The following is a 16,929-nucleotide window of genomic DNA, read 5'->3' on the forward strand; positions in this document are numbered from 1 at the left end:
GTCCTCTAATAACCCAGCAGCTATGAAATAGATGGTTGCTGTACATAATGGTTAAGGCAAAAAGAAAAGTACAACTTCTGAAAATCTTCAAAGAACCTTGTCACAGCTATTTTGATACTCACTTTGTTTTTGATAAAACCATATGAGGAACTGGGGCTCAAATCTCTTTTCCATGTTTATGAATAAAGTCAACACGATGTAGCAATCCCAAACGTCAAATACTACTTTTTGTGGCCACTGGTAATCTGTTTCTTGTCACACACAAGCCTTAGTAGTCAGATTTTTTATATTACTTTTCTATCTAAGCTTACAGTTTCTAAGTCTCTCATTGCCTCCTAAGACCCAAATGATGTTCTATCCACATTTCTTTTTTCCATGTGGCAAATTCTCTGCAATCTTCAGGTGTAGCCTTTTTCCTCATGATCCCTTCCTCAATTAGATCTGTTTAAAACTAATGTCATAGTGGCTTAAATTTACCCCACTTATATAAAACTGCTGTGAATTAAACAAGACGCAATCCTAGCGGCATTAAATGGTTTAAGTGTGTTATTCCTCGACTATAGGAGGAAAAAGAGAGCCCCCCTTGATTAACTAAACCCTCTCAAATGTGATGGCATGCTGTAATTAGCCCTGTGCGGACTTGAACGTGGGTTTTAAAGCAGCCACTCATCCCATGGCCTTTATCTTCTGCTGCTTCCCAGAGAATAAGGTCTCCCGTGTAAGGTTCCTCCACTGAGCAGTGACTCTCTGGTTTTAGCTTAGCCTTGTATCTGTGTAGTCACTCTCTGAAATGGGCTTGTCAGGGGGACCTAAAACCTCCATTAAAAGTTTCAGTCTATAATAGGTATTAAAAAGCTGTAGGAACACAAAGAGGAGTACCAATTTTCATTAACATATGAAGCACTTATTAACTTTGATCAGAGTGCGGTGAAGTAGCAAAGCCGCTTAAAGGCGCAAAGGTCAAGAAGTTGAATGCCACCAAAGACTCAGCCATTTGCCTTAGCCTTGCAGAAAAGGGACTCCTCAGATAAGTGTATGGAGCACCTTGATGTCCCATCTTGGTCTGAGGCTGAGGAACTTCTAAATTTGGCTCTATAACCTGTTTAGTTAATTGTGTCATGGCTCTCACCTGATTTTAGCTGCTTTCTTTGATTTAGTTTATAAGATGCTATTGGCATTCCTATCAATCCTGAACCTTTGTTTATTTTTCCAAAATGGCACAAACCCCTGAGTCAGATCAGTGGCTAATAAGCCTTCTGTGTTGTGGCCGTTGAAAACAAAGTATTGGCCTGTTGCTTTGCCTGATTGTCGGTTGCATAGGACTCATATTACAATAGGAGCGATCTCATTTATTATATATTCATTTATTATTGAATTCAGCACTTATTCACAAGAAAACCTAACAGGAGTGTTTATAATTAAAGGCAACTAGTATGTTTTTCACTTCAGCGCTACTAAATTTGAAAGTTAAGAACTGCACCACCTTTATTGGACAACTAAATTTATTACTTCATTCTGTGGTTTCTTACTGGTGAAACTGTCCTTAATGTACCGTCACTTTTGATTATCACAACCCAAAATTAGTGAGGCTTAAACTATTCATTCACCACTGAAGATATGTACAGTGCCTTGTCTGTTACACTCAAAATAATGACTCTGAAACAAGTAGGGAAGTGAAAAGCTGCATCCTGTAGAGAATCAACATGTTAGAGAATCAATGTCTATGGCAATTTAGACGAGGTCTGACCTTTTAAAAAGCTCAGTGAGAAAAAAAGACACATCTAAGGAAATAACCTTGCCTCTCCTTTGTGGTTAAACAAGAATCTTACCCCAAATAACTTCTCAGTTAAATTTTTATGAAGTTTTTCTTGTGAAGAACACATAGATGAAGACACTGACTCCACAGCAAAGATTTATTCTCTACTGCCACACCTGGCTCCATAATTGTGAGAAAGATACTTCTTTTAGTGGCATCTTTTTTTACTGAAATTGTGAAATTTCACCTTGCTGTTTTACCCCCTCTTTTATTGTTGGCTATCTGTGAAGTTCAGCACAGGGTGTTGCCACAAGCTGTTCCCTTTGAGCGTTCCAAGTCTCGTCTGATGACAAATGGCTTTCTTTCTAAGCTCTGACAGTAAATTTACATGTCATTTCATCTGTCTTATTTCTTCGGTGTAAAAAAAGCATTTTTTGGGATGTTACATGATTTTTTTTTACTGCTCAAACGGCTTGATTATCTTGTTATGGATTTTTATGTATTGAATTAATCAAGCACAACTAAATGTGAGAATGTTCAGTCTTTTGCACTGTTCTTTTCAAATTATAGAAAATACCGTGTGACAAAAACATTGTGTCTCAGTGGAAGTGAGGATTGAAAGCAAGCGCTGCATACCCAGGACTTGACAAAGCAAATGAAAAAAACCCCGCCTTGACCCTTCAAATATCTTCACAGTGGGGAATTTTCAGTTTGAGACATACAGTGGCAAGGAGAGAGTCACTGAATTAATTAGCCTTTGTGTAACACAAGTAATCAGAATCTCCAGCAAAACAGGAGGAAGATCTCCTTGGCTTTTCCACCACAGCTGCCAGTGCACAGAATGGTAAATGTGGAATTTTAATGCACAGTTGATGCTGGAGAATATGAAGAAATGTTAATTTTTTGTGCGATAAGATGAATCGAGTCATCCCTTTAGCCCCATTTGACTCAGTGGAGGAAATTAATCATTAATGTTTGTTAAGTATGACAATCTAACTGGGCCAGATCTACATGCTCAGAGACTGAGGCAGAGTGAGATAAAGACCCAGGCTGCAGACAGGGAGGAAAACTGCCAGATTCTGTAATGATGGGAATTTATTGGCATTTAAAGAGACAGTGGCAAGGCATTCCACTAATAGCTTCCCTCTGTTGGAGTGCTGTGCCTGCCACAAATTGCATGCAATTCAAACCTATTTTTCAGACAGCTCAGAACTCTTACAGCTATGCTTGACTTTGGTGAAAAGGGTTGCTTCCGAGAACTGACTTCATCTGTTGCAGAACAATCTACATCGACATCCAAATATTCAATATCAGCTGACTAGCACTACGACTGCTGGGGGGACAGCAGGCAACACCCCTCATATTCTGAAAATCACTGTCAAGCTGCAGTACCAGCAAGGCAGTGATGGATTTAGAAAAGTGACAGTGGGCTAAAGTCATCGAGCCTAGAATTTAGTAGCAAATAGAACTGCAGAAGCCCATACAAATACTACTTACACTCCATTTTTGTAGAATTTTCAACCAGTCATCAGAGTCAGTGGTCAGGATTAAAGTGCTCTGGGCTTCTTAAAGTCGCACATAAGAGATTGACATTTTCAAGGGCTTTCTTAGTAGAGACAATGCTAAAAGGGAGAGAAAAAGCCAATATGACTTTGTTGCTACCTTGCTCGAGGAATTGTTTGTGTAAATCGCCTATAAGCTTATTGACCTGAATGTGTGGCACACTGCGTGTAACTGCGAGTTGGCTAGAGAGCTGTCCTTTGATAGAGCAGCGATAGGGCTGATTTTAACAGCTCACTGGCTCCTCTTGCATGCCCGCCAACCCTGAACCCAGCAGGCTGCCTCACCTCAACAGCCCTCCCCATCTCTTCTGCTATCTTCAGTCTGTTCTCACTCAGACTTATATATATTCATTTGAACACACAGGCAAAGGAACCTAAGCAAGATGTAAATTACGATCTAGTCGATAATGTAGAGAATGATCATTGACAATCTGTCTCATTTGATAAGACTGCAGAGGGTTTTATTTCAAATGATGAAAAAAGGCAGAGTCTCTATTACTTAGAGTGGACCTCTGAAAATGAAATAGGGCACCTCAATCAATCAGTTCCCATATCAAATAGATCAAAATTCCTGGGTCATTTCAAATTATTAAAATGGGTCTCCACATTTCTCTGTATTGCGCATTGTATTAAACTAGACGGTAAGCAAAGGGGTGCTGCTCCAGCACTTCTTCCACTGCTTTGCTTTTTCCCAGTGACATTTTTGCAGGAAACTTCATCAAAGCCCTGTGACATTGTTCCCTGTGAGGTTGCCTGGGTGATTGTGTTGAAAATGCACTGCAAACTGTGTTAGATAGAAGGCAGAAAATCCTTAATCACTGCTTAATTAAGGAATCATCTTGTAGCTTCATTTCCCGGGCTGTAATTAAACACTTCCAATACGTTTCGTTACAGGGCTTAACATGTTCGCCTGAGATCAAGGTAGTGCCTTTAATGTTATCTCGGCAGCTTTTTTTTAAACTCCGCTCCATTGGAAGGAACTGTTGATACATGCCTTTGTTATCCCCGTTATAATACAAGCCTAGTATGCTAAAGAGGTTCTCTAGGCCCAACAATAAATAGTGGGGGAATTTAGTTGAGTGGGCTCCTTGATAATATACTGGAAAGGAAAAGGAGTAGGGGGAAATTGCCAGCCCAAGCAGACACTTGCATAAGCAAAACTGGGTCATAATGACCTCATGTACTGTAAGTAGGACATATCTGAAGACTTCCCTTCAGTATCACTTTTCTCTTATATGCATCTCCTATTTTAGTGTGAGGCAGAAAGCTGACATCCTTTTGGCAATATGTGCTGCCTTCTTTGAAGTGAGCCATGTCGGAAAAAAAGCTAAATAAGCGTGGTGTGTGTGCTTGATCTGGAGATTAACCTAAGTGAAGATGGACAGCACAGGAGTGAAGTGGTGTGTGTCCCGTGGCAGTTGTCACAGAAAGTGAGATAACTAAGACCCTGAAATGTTTTTTTATGGAAGCTGTTGGGGTGAAAATCAGATACAGATATGGTTAACAATCAAAGAGCAACAACATCATCTTTGGTGACTAGTCTGATTTTATTATGCTCTGTATGAGCCAGATCCCAACAATATATTGTCTTTGCTGTCCTAATATATATTCACATGTAAATCTGCATATCCTTCCCTTTTTTCTTCCTTGTAGACTGTATGAAGTGTAATAATCCATCGTGGTAATCCTGGCCTGTCCTTGACCGTTCACTATTGGGTTTTAAACATCAAAGGAATGGAAAAGATGTGATGACAAAAGTGAGAGAAATGTTCCTCTTCAAACCATCAACCAACACTACTTGCCCCAAGCAGGTTTGCTTTACTTGCCTGAGTTTGGAGACACACTGTGCAGCCACTGTGTCAACCACATTGGATTTATTTAGAACACCACACTAGGGGCACCTACTAAGCACTGATTTATGTGCCTATAAACTTTAAGTGTAAACTGTGCTTACTGTAGACATGCAAAAAAAGATTTTGGTTTACAGTAAGTGCATCAAAGAATGCTCAACAAGCTCTCCCGTCAGTGTTCCTGCTGCACACACTGAGAAGGAGTCTGTTTAACTAGGTCTTTAAGCACTTACATCCTGGAGAGAGATACCCAAATATCCCATAGCATGGTCTGTGTGAGCCCCAAGACTGTAAATCAGCACTACATCCTATAACACACATTCTAGCTCGCTCCACAATAGATCAAACAGTAATAAATAGCCACCTCTCTCCCACACATTGCTTTCCTTCCTGTTCCATGGGGCTTCTTCCTGTCCCTGCAAGTCCTCATGGGAACTCCTTTTACACAAAAGTGTGCAGCTGGGCCTGGTGAGCTCACTGCAAATGTGCTCATACAAAGCTTTACATACACGACAACACAATGGCTCAAATATTACAGGAAATAGTTATAAAACTCAATGATGTTTCCTGGGACACAATCCAAAGTCCATTAGAATCTATATTTCCAAAGGTGAACAGAGTCTATAATGCAGCGCTTAATTGAATTAGGTGTCTGAACATAAAATTTGGAGTGCACCTCACTTTGTCTTTTGTGCTTTGTTGGACTTAATGTTTTTCTGCCTTGCAGGAGAGGAAGATGGCAACCGAGAAGCAGGAGATGCTGAGATGGAAGGTCAAGGCGAGAAGAGCAGGCATGCTGCTGTGGGGCCGGAGGAGTGGGATGGTCCAAGTAAGAGATACCTTTATTTAGCCTTTAGAAAAGAGACTTTACGTGTCATTTGGTTAAGTTGTTGCTTAACTGCAATGCATGTTGTTTAATTTGAGGAAAAGTATTAACTGTTAGCTGAAGACTGAAAAAATTATTAAAAAGATGACACGCCTTATAAGAAGTTACTTTCAATGTATTTAAAGCTGCCATTCTGCTAACAATAATAACCTAATGAATCACATAATACAATGTAGATGTGGATTTTGAAGAATTTGTTGAAGTAACTTCCTCAAAGAGATGGATAATACTTTGAACAAGATAGCTGCATAGAAATAACTGCTCAGCAATAGCCTGCACACACTGCTGAACTCACAAAATATTATTCCTTTTAATGCATAAAATGACCTCAAGAATTTATTGCAGGTACACGAGTCTGTAAAAAAAGGGGGTAAAAAGGAAAGAGAGAACAGGAGAAAAAAGTGGATTTGGGCAAGTTGTGCTTGCTAGCTCAAAGCCCCCCGGGGTGTGTATTTTATACTGACAGTGAATCAGTGTTATCGCACCTATCAGATAATGCATTTATCATTAAATTTCACATTTGCATTTAAATCTGAGGAAGGAAATGAGCATTGCTGGCTAAAGATAAGAGCGCTGGTACGACAGTAATAAACCATCACTGTGATCAGTCAGGAGACAGGGCTGAGGGGGTCAGCTCAGAACTATGGGGGCCATGACAAAAAGAAGGCATCACATGCAGGGAAAAAAAGCCCTTTTGGGCGAGAATATGCTGAGCTTAAAATTACTGCTCTGAAAGGCAGGGATGGATGTAGCATGACTGGATGTATGACTGACTGTAATTATGCTTGCCCCTTCCACTTAACTATTAGAATGAGAATTAGGGGCTCAAAACACACTGCTGGACAAGCAGATGGGAGAGAGAGAGGGAAGACTCGAGTTTTATGGAAGTAAATAGTGATGATAGCTGAACTGCAAAGGAGTTTGAGACATGTTGCTTGATGACTTTTACTCCACAACAGGAGTGGATGTAAATTATCACATTTATTCCAAACCGAAAAATGGCACTTAGCATCTGAGTGCACGAAAGGTGTTTTTGAATGTGTAGCATGTTTGCTTAGCAGTCAGATTATCAGTTTGCTGTTACCTTGTTACTACCTCACCACCTAGTTTTTTGACACCTGTATGATATAGCAACCAATTCAATAGTGACTTACACTGGGGCATTCATGCTCGTACTGTGTTTTCTCAATGGGCAGCAGAGAGTGGGCATAAAATTAATCTTGGCGCATAATAATGCCATTCACTCTCTCATCATGGCGGCCACGAAAGGTCATTTCCCTTTTTAATTTTTCCCATTGTGCTGGAAAAGTCAGATGGCCATGTTATAATTTGAATAAAGGGGGGAATCAGACAATCAGATACACACAGTTGAAATGACATGACTTCCTGTTCGAAGCGATTAAAAGCAAATTTATTTAGTTTGAGACTGTCTACCCTTTAATCTCTTTGTAAATGTTCAGATAGTTCAGCATTCAAAAGTTCTTTGTTATTCTTTGGCTTAAGTTTAAGAAGCAGTGATTATGATCACCAACAGATAATTTTTAATCACTCTGCATGTGCATCTCAATGGGTTGTGTAATGGCCGTTACAAAAAGAGAGCGAAGCCATTTAATGAGGTGGGCTGACTCAGAACATGCCCACCTGCTTTGGTGGGTCTATTGAAGCACCTCCATTCCGTTTCCCTTTTGCTGAATAACAACAAAAGCCTTTACAATCTACATCCTGTAATTGAACTTTTTTTTTGTCCCTGCATTTCATCTCCACTTTAGTAAGTCATGTCAAGTGCTGTCCACGATTGCCTCTTGTTCTCTGATTGTCTTTCTGTGCGGAACAGCAGAGAACCATCTAGAATGACTCACTATTAATCTGATAGCTTGCTCTTCTCTGTTGTTCAGAGTGCTAGGTCTCTGATGTGGAACACCCAGTGAGTTCCCTTTCTCTCCCCTCGTCTCTGCAAGTATGTCCTTAAGCAAATCTGCACACTGATCTTCTGTCTCGTGTTCATTTCTCGTCACGGATGTTTCACAATCAGTGGCTGATTTAAGAGATTGCATGTTGTGCTATTCTGTTCACTTTCAGAGACTAGCGGCGATAGGAATCTGACTCAATCTCTCTTATTCTTTCCCACTTACTCTCCTCCAGGCTAATTGGGAATGGTGCGTGTTAGCTAGCTAACAGTGCTAATGAACTTGTTCTCAGCCTTATCTCAATGCTTGTTCGTGTAAACCACACCCCCATATGAAAATCATTAAACTCCAGGGTTCATTAGGAATCCTGTAATTGTGACCACTGCCATTTTGACTAAACATGTCTAGTCTGTAAAAGAACTCTATGTTTCATGTGTATTCATTAATGACTTGACTTTATCAAGAATAGAAACTGATTTACTGCATAACTGTAGAAAGAGCTCAAATCCAAGCCCTCTCGTGGTTTTTCCACCTCTAATGATGAGATTTGTCACATTTAGTGACTGACTGATTTAGCATAAGTTTCAAAGACTACTGTAATACAGTGTGTACAAATGAATAAAGTATGCAGGTGATGTGCTTTAAGATCAGGTTTATTCAGTGTTTCTGACTCATTTAGAATTTACAACAATTTTTTGGCAGAAGAATGATGCAACAATACACTATCAAATTTGTCTTTGACATTTGCAGAGTGGGAAATGAATAAAGGGACAATCCATCAATTTCATGTCTGCTATTGAAGCTTAGTCTCATGGTAGGTCATAAAGCAGGTACAAAGGGAAAATGATTGTATACCTGCAATTGCACACAAATTGCATATTGTTTTCACGATATCCGGCATGACTTTGAATGCAATGAATTTCACTAGAAAAAGAGTTGGAGTCTTGTGCAAGCAAGCCATGATGTTTTCCATACCTTAACCAAGTATTTTTGTTGTTTAAAACTCATCATATGTTTTGGTTACTTAAACTTAACCAAACAATGCATGAAAGCAAAAGTAAACAGGATAATTATAGTGTGAAAAGCTCTGGGTTGAATTTAAGATATCTCCCTCATAATAGTGATGCAAGCCATACCCTCCAACCTTCATTATAACTAATAAACATTGTCTTTGTGACGGTTTACAAATGCCATGAGACTACATTCTCATACTTATTTTTTTTAAGGGGCAAGTTTGTATTTGACAAACCACAAATACATAGTATTTCATGTTGTCATATACTGGCAATTTGACACGAACATGTATAGCTTATGTATGGCTGTGTTTTAAGCTTAACTAGGATCCTTTTCCTAAATCTAAATAGGTTTGGTGTCTACAATTAATTGGTTTTGTTGAAACATAAATCGAACCAATTTGGGCCTCTGTCTTGGTACTTACAAGCTAGCTGAACCACTATAAGGGAAAATAAGTAAAAGGTCTTACATTGGACTTTGTCTTTTTTTAGTGAGTAGCATGTTATGGGTTGCACTGGGATATTTTTTCTGGCTTCAACAAATATTGCTATGGCTGCTGTATCATGACACTAATACCAAAGGACACCTTGTGAATGTCTCAGGGGTTCAGAAACACTGAGATCACAATTATCTGTGGTTTGCAAAAACATTCAATGGTAACTTTTTAGCCTGCCTATTGAGTTGCCCACAACAGTTATTCTAATGTCACACTGAGCACTATGCAGTTTGTCAAAACAGGTTTAGAATATATTCCGTGGCTCTGGAACAGGCCTCCAAAGTCTGAAAAAAATAACCCTGTTGATGTCGTCAGGGCAATAGAAGACACATTTTAATCAAAAAGCCTGTGTTACAAACTGGGAGCATGGAGTTTGAAAGGCATGGCCATTTTCCAGGCGTATAGGCTGTAGTAAAAGATGCCACTGGTTTTGATGCCAGTGTTTGGGGGACTTGACCTAACATTAAAAGCCAGGATATCTCAGGCAATGCAGCTTTGAGTCTGACTAGCTTTTTTATGGAAGTCCATTACTAGGTTGCCACGATGGCTTTCTAACTCAGAGGCAGTCTGAAAAATAACATGCAAGTGTTTTTCATTTCATTATAGTGATACAGTTTACCAGTGTTTTGTTGAATTTTTCTTTTTTTCTACTGCTAAAAATGATGTCTGCTCATCATATATTATACATTAAAATTAAGGCACACCAAAAAAAGAGGTGCAGATGGAAGTAATGTGGGACAAAGTAGCAACAGAAGATATATGATCACCTTGTACACAAATCTCATCTTTTGGCTGTCCCTGACGGCCGGCATGGCCCAGTCTGCTTAGTTCCTGAAGCCAGCTGGGCCCCAGCCAGGGTGAGGCAGGGGTCATATGAGGGAGTGGCCATCTGAATTTACCTGACAATCAGATGGAGCACGAGCAACCCACCTCCTCAACCCCATACACACACACACACACATATATATATATATACACACACAAAAATACCCACTCATCAACCTATTTCCCCTTTCAAGATATCAAACATGCACATGCTGAAAACGCAGCTTCACTCAGATGTAAAAAGTCTTGAGTCTCATTTTTGACTCCAGCCAACCCAGAAGGGTCTGTGGCTAATCAGTCTTCTTCCATTCTCCAAAGAAAAAAAAAGAAACAATAACCATTTCAGGTTTAATGCACATATGTCATGCTAGGAGAATTGGAGGACCAGATGGCCATGATACTGTGGCAGGTGCCTCAACAAATGTTTGCAGTTGCCCATGCTGCTATTTATATCATGCTGAAACACAGACATGCAAATATTTGCAAAAAGGACAGTGGGCCCTTTATGTTGGGAGTCAAAGTGGTCACCAAAATAAACAGATGGAATTAAACCTTTTGGGCATCAGTCACCTGAACTTCAACATTCCATTAGTTCATCAAAAGAAACTTCAACACTAAATTGAAGGAGGTATATCAGTCTTTATCCAGACAAGTCAGTGATTAGCTTTAATTATAATCAACACTTTAGTTGCCCTGACAGACAGAAAGTGAAAACTCCATAAATGTAAAGTAAGTACAAAACTTTCATAATTTTGCAAAGCAACAGTCCATATGAAGACAGTTCAGCTGTCAGCGTGAGCTCAGTAAACAAGAAATTTTCTAACGCGACGCTCAAGTTCATTATTAAGTCAGGGTGTCGTCAAGGAAGGAGGGGTGAGCCAAAATGGGGGAGAGAGACAAACGGAGCACCCAGATGCAGATTAGGCTGCAGAAGATGAGGGTGTAAAAGGGATTTAATGGTAGGATGGATTAGAGAAATCCTTGTAACAATGTTAAATAATTATGGTTCCAGCCGAGATCAAAGCGCTATTGATTGAACCCCTCAAGCCTTCAGCACACAGAGTCTTGGAAAGCAAAGATTGGTAAACTAGTGCTCAGACCACTCAGGCTGCTCCAGTTAAATTGGATTGGAAATATTAGGATATAGATGAATCCTTCAGGAGGCTTTCGCAAAGCTTTTGTCACCGGAAATGTAGCTTGGGAACGTTATGAAAGGTTTGATAGCATACTGTCTTGACAGAATCATAAGACGAGGGTGTCGCAGCTGTCTCCGCTGATACCTAAGCGTTTTAAGTAGACTTATAGACACACTTGACTGTTATATCAGCAAACTGAAAACTTTCAACACAGGCTTTCATTCAAGGTCCCCCCCTCCGTCGTCTTGTAATCAAGAAATTTGGACGTGCATCATGGCAATTCCTCCGCAGAAAAGGAAGGTTTTATCTCATTCCTCCAGGGGTTTATTCAAAGTCTTCTGACAAGTCTCACAAAACATGAATGACACTGTGATTGCTGATACTCATGATGAAAGTCCATCATCAGCTTCTCTGTGAGTTCTGGGCCCTGGGTGCTGTACAATTAAATTGCAATCAAAGTGCTAAGTGTAAACATTGTCTGCCTTTTTCCAAATACATTTGTTTCTTAAGAGATTGTCGATGAAGGCTTTACACCGTATGCATCACCTGTGTGCCGAGAAATCCCCCCCCCCCCCCCCCCCCCCCCCCACCACCACCACCACCACCACCACACACACTGGTGCATGATGAAATATGCAACAAGAGATTAGACAAATCACTGTACTCCTGTGCTGCATCGCCTTGATGCAAATTTAGTCACTGATCCGCCATACTAAGAGGCTTTATGAGGGAACTTCATGGTTGTTAGTTATATAATCTAAAATAGGGCAAAAAGCAATCACTGTTCTTATCATCTGAGGAAGATGTCACAATATTCAGTTCTAGTTTTGTGTGTATATGTGGGAGGTGGCACACTGGGGATGCCTTAATAACATAATTCACTTCAAACCAGTTTATCCACATTTCACCCAAATTTCTGTTCACTTACAATGGCATATTTTAATTGTAATTACTATTTCAAAAGTCCAAAGACTTCAGCAGAATAAAAACTGGGGCTGTAATATGACTGCTGTAACTGAATATGACTGCCTTAAAGCACTGCTAGTGGCGGTGTTTTATGCCTCTAGGGACTTTAATCCAGTTGCTCCTTAGCTCCCTTGAACATGTTTGTTCTACAGTGCTTACCTTAGCAGGCGCTGTAGCTGCGCACATTTTTCTAAGAGGTGTAATTATAATTGGTTGAATATTTGATCTGTGTATTCAGCATTAAAATGGAGACACTTGTGCAGGCTGGGCTGGAGGATTTGATATTGGGTAAACTCTGGATTGCTCAACTGAAACTTACTCGCATGTAGGATTCTTCAATTTCTTATGGCCTTTTTCAAATAAAACTTTTAGTTTGGCCTTGGTTTTAGTTACATTTACGAATGAATTAGCTTTTTGCTAAATCTAGTTGCCAGTGTAGTGCTTAGTTTCTTATGCATGTGTGCAGTTTTTCTTTCATTCAGTTCGGTGTCTTTACAGAATTATTTGGCTAGTGGAATGTATTCATTTCCATCCGACCCCAAACCCCCAACCTCCTGGACTCTCATCTGTTAGGCACACACATACACATGCACATGCGCACACATACACGTAGAGTCTTGACACTGATAGGTATTGATATCAGAGCAATACCCCCTGCTTGTGAAAGCCCCCCATCAGTGGTGGTCATGCCAGTTCTTCCATCTTTTTTGTCTGTTTCAGGGTTGTAGGTTGGAAGGAGGGAATAGGAGGGTGGAGCCTTCTTGTCATGTGAATTAGAATACCAAATAACAGTAATAATAAAGATACTGAAAAGTTAATAAAAAATGGCATGTTCCTCCCTGATTGTGCGAGTGTTGTGGTATTCAATTATGCAATTTTCATTGGCATATTAATCATCTTTTCAACAAACAAGCCGCCGTTAATTAAAGCAAAGCATGGATAAAGACGTGTTGCCGGATCATCACTCCGTTTATCACGGCGCGCACACCCGCAGTTAAGTAAATTCAGGCTGTGAGATGAATTTCAATGGTCTCCCTGTTACTTTCCTCCATGTGTTTGTGTTCGTGTGTGTGTGCGTGGTTAAGCATTTATTTATGCGCATTGTGTTGGAGGTGGGTTTAGTTAGTGACGTTTCATGTCGGTGTATGAAGAAAATTGATTTTTTTTTTTTTTATAAAGACCATTGTGTAACCACTAGTTGTGAATGAGTTTAATTGCTTAATACAGAGCTTCAATTGATTTGGCAGGTTTTTCTTTTTATCTTTCTCCCCTTTTTCAGCACAGATTTGAATGGAAAATTCTCTTTGATTATGTCTACAACTGCTCAGATTAGTCAGGCAAACTCAAGGAGAATGATTAAAATTTTTCTTTACCCCGGCAGTGTCCAAACTCAGTGTGTAGAGGAGGCCAGTGGAACTGTATGACATCTCTGTACACACAGGACAGCTCTGCCTATTCTACTTGTCTCTTTTTCTCTGCCTTTTTGTGCCACCTCTGTGCCTTGCTCATTGGTGGGAGGGGATGGAGATTATTCTGGATCTGGGAAGATATGTGCTTCTCTCTAATCATAGCTCACTGCCTCTACTGTCATTCAGTCACTAAATAGAAGTGAGGAAAGTGTCTTGGTGACGGGAGCAGCCAGACAGCCATGTGAGTACTTCAGTTCTGCCAGCAGAAAAAGAATTCAAGGCATCTGCAGTCCCTGTTCCTCATTGTGGAGCAACTTTATCAGTACCAGCCGCTCACCCACTTGCTAAACTGGAGGGCCAGTCGCCTCTTAACTTAAACATAAGATCTTTGTGGTTTGAAGCACTCGGCTGCTCTGCGCCCAATGCGGATCTAAAAGGCAAACACGACTCCAGTGTTGCCGTCTCCCATCAGAAAATCACACCTCATGGAAAACTTGTTTGTGCTGCGTTAGCTCGAATCTAAATGCACTCAAACAGACTGTTGCACTGGAGAAAGATCCACCCTTCAGCCCTCCCCCCTCAAAAGAAAAAAAGGAAGACGATGGCGAGAGAAAGAGGGAGTGAGGGAGATGGAGAAAGAGGAGGAGGAGTGAAAAAGGGGGAGAGAAAAGTCAAAAACCTCCACATAACAATGCCGGAGAAAAATCAGAACATTTTCCACCGAAAGATGGGCCATTTCCAAATCCTTGTGCCCTATCAGACAAATTAAAGTAAATCAAGCATGAAATGAAGCAGAAGAGCCCGGAGATAAGGCTCCTTTAAGTCGTTTACAGATTAGGACAGAGAGAGAGGGAGAGGGAGAGAGGTGCATCTGGTCTCTGGCAAGGAAGGAGGCTAGTTTCTCATTTCACAATAGCAGCCTGTGTATAGGATTACTCTCCCCTGTCACCGACATGAGGAGCAGTGGGGGAATAGACGTCCGCAAAATGTGTCTAAATATGTCCCTTCAGAAATGTTTTGAACCAAAAACCTCTCAGCATCGGCCAGATGTGACATGTGATAAGTAAACACGTCACATGCAGCATTTGACCCATTGAATCGTTCTGATTTGTTTGTTATTTCAGCCGCCCCTTCACCTTTTCTTTTACTCAAGTGGCTTCGTCACTGCGCGGCTTAAGAATTCAAATGAATTTCGGATTGGCTGAGGTGCATCACGTGATTGTATGGCTGTCAGCTCCTATGCACGCCTCAGATCAGGTCTGGGGGAGTTGGGAAGAGGAGGCCGTTTGTAAACTGGGTTGTTTAATTTGTACTTCGTAGCTCTATTTTTTGTCTTACATCAGAAGATTAATTGCGGCTTAATTTTAGTCCTCACAAATAATCAAAACATAATTATGGAATGATATTTTACAGTGTTCAAACACACACACACAGGCAGGCGCACACATACATGCCAAAGCACCCCTGAACTAAACAAGCCCCCCCCCCTCTACTTACATACGCACACTCAGTCACCCACACAAGGCAAGGGTGTGCTGCTCTTTGATGCCGCCCGTCAAGCTCTCACTGGATTTTGTTTCACTTCTTTCGTGTATCTTTTCTGGGAGTGATGAGAGGTGGGCTTGGCTCCTGCGCTCAGCCCGCTTCAAGAGAAACGAACACTGGCCCCCATCACCAGGTAGCTGCTCTCCAAAGCCACAACCATGACCTTCCCAGCCCAACTCTTAGGTTTAGCTCCTTTATCACACTATCTTCAGGCATTTAAAAATACTCCTGAAACTCAATGATTTAACCCGCTTTTACGCTATTCACATCAAAACTGGATGAAAAAAGCTTAATCCATCTTATCTGTTGACTGTCAAACTGCTCCAGCTAAAACCTACTCACAAAAGACAACTAGGTCACCTAGGTCCCTGTTAGCTAGGGGAAGTTGCAGCCTGGTAATTGACTTGGTAGAAGATTTGTGTGTACTTTAACACAAATCAATTCCAAAATGAACTGCAAGACATGAAGAAGGTATCAATGTTTTGTTGTTTTCCTTGCTAAAAGTTGTTTATTTAGATATATTATAGCACACTGATCATTTCCAGACAAGGGTTCACTTATCTTTCATAACATGTTGCAAACAAAACAGCAACTTCTTTTAACAGCTAAAGTCTTGGTTTTGTTATCCACCTGCCTCAAAACCATGTAAGTCCCAATGCACATAGTGACTATCGCTCATTCATTCTGTCGCACTCAAGCAGAGTAATGTGTTTTTGGTGGTTTTGAAATTTTAAAGAAAAGCATTTAAAATAATCAGATTCCAGCAGGAGTGCTGTGTGTCCTCTAGATATTGTCGGTGATATCTCTGCGTGTGGACAGTCATTCTTTAAGTTTTGCTGTCTCCCTTTACATGCCATCATTAGAAATTGCTCTTCTTTGCTAAAGATGGATGTCTCAAAGATTGTTGTCAGGCAGCCTGCTGCTAACTTCTCCAGGCTTTTGATGAGATTGAGTGCTTGACAGCTATATTTCAATTGCCCAGTGACACCAAACAAGAGTCTCTGTGTTTATAATGTACTGCAGAGCTGAAGTACTTTTTCAGTGAGTATGCCTATGTGCATGTGCATCATCACTACTTTAATGTATCCCCATCCTTTATTTATTTTTTCATCCCTGTGGTTTAACTTTTTAAAAGCCAAGTCACCACAAGATCCTGGATTATTATTTGATGTGTACATAGTTTAAGGTTATTTATATAGCGCCAAATCACAACATATGTTATCTCAAGGCACTCTAAACAAAGAATAAAAGTCCAGTTTTAATTAATATTTTTAAAAATAAAAATAAAAAGCCAAACTAAGAAAGCCAATTGATTAGATTCATTCCTGTATCCCGAGCCTGCATAGGCTGATGGGTGACACTGGAAAGGAGAACCTCCTTTTAAGAGGTTAACAGAATCATAAAATTGACTAGATGTCTTGTATCCCCAGGAGTTTTGTCCATATTGGACCAATCCAGATTTCCAAATTGTGCTTCTGATTAGCTTGAGTTAGCATAGGGATTGACAAGCTAGCCTGGCTCTTTCCAATAGAATCAACATTCAGCTTTAGGCATTTTTATGTACAGTCCACCTCTCC

General features: G+C 40.4%; 1 protein-coding gene across 2 annotated transcripts in view; it reads left to right on the forward strand.

Moving 5' to 3' along the window:
• The window catches only part of zfpm2a (zinc finger protein, FOG family member 2a), a 112,124-nt gene that overhangs the window by 31,350 nt on the left and 63,845 nt on the right, over positions 1–16,929 (forward strand). For both annotated transcript variants that reach the window (XM_072394874.1, XM_072394875.1), the window contains exon 3: positions 5,896–5,997. In XM_072394874.1, the coding sequence (XP_072250975.1) occupies positions 5,896–5,997 (102 nt within the window). The remainder of the gene's footprint in view (positions 1–5,895; positions 5,998–16,929) is intronic.

This window comes from Leuresthes tenuis, unplaced genomic scaffold, assembly GCF_036924035.1.
Source record: "Leuresthes tenuis unplaced genomic scaffold, fLeuTen1.0.hap1 SCAF_10, whole genome shotgun sequence".
In the NCBI taxonomy this organism is placed as follows: domain Eukaryota; kingdom Metazoa; phylum Chordata; class Actinopteri; order Atheriniformes; family Atherinopsidae; genus Leuresthes; species Leuresthes tenuis.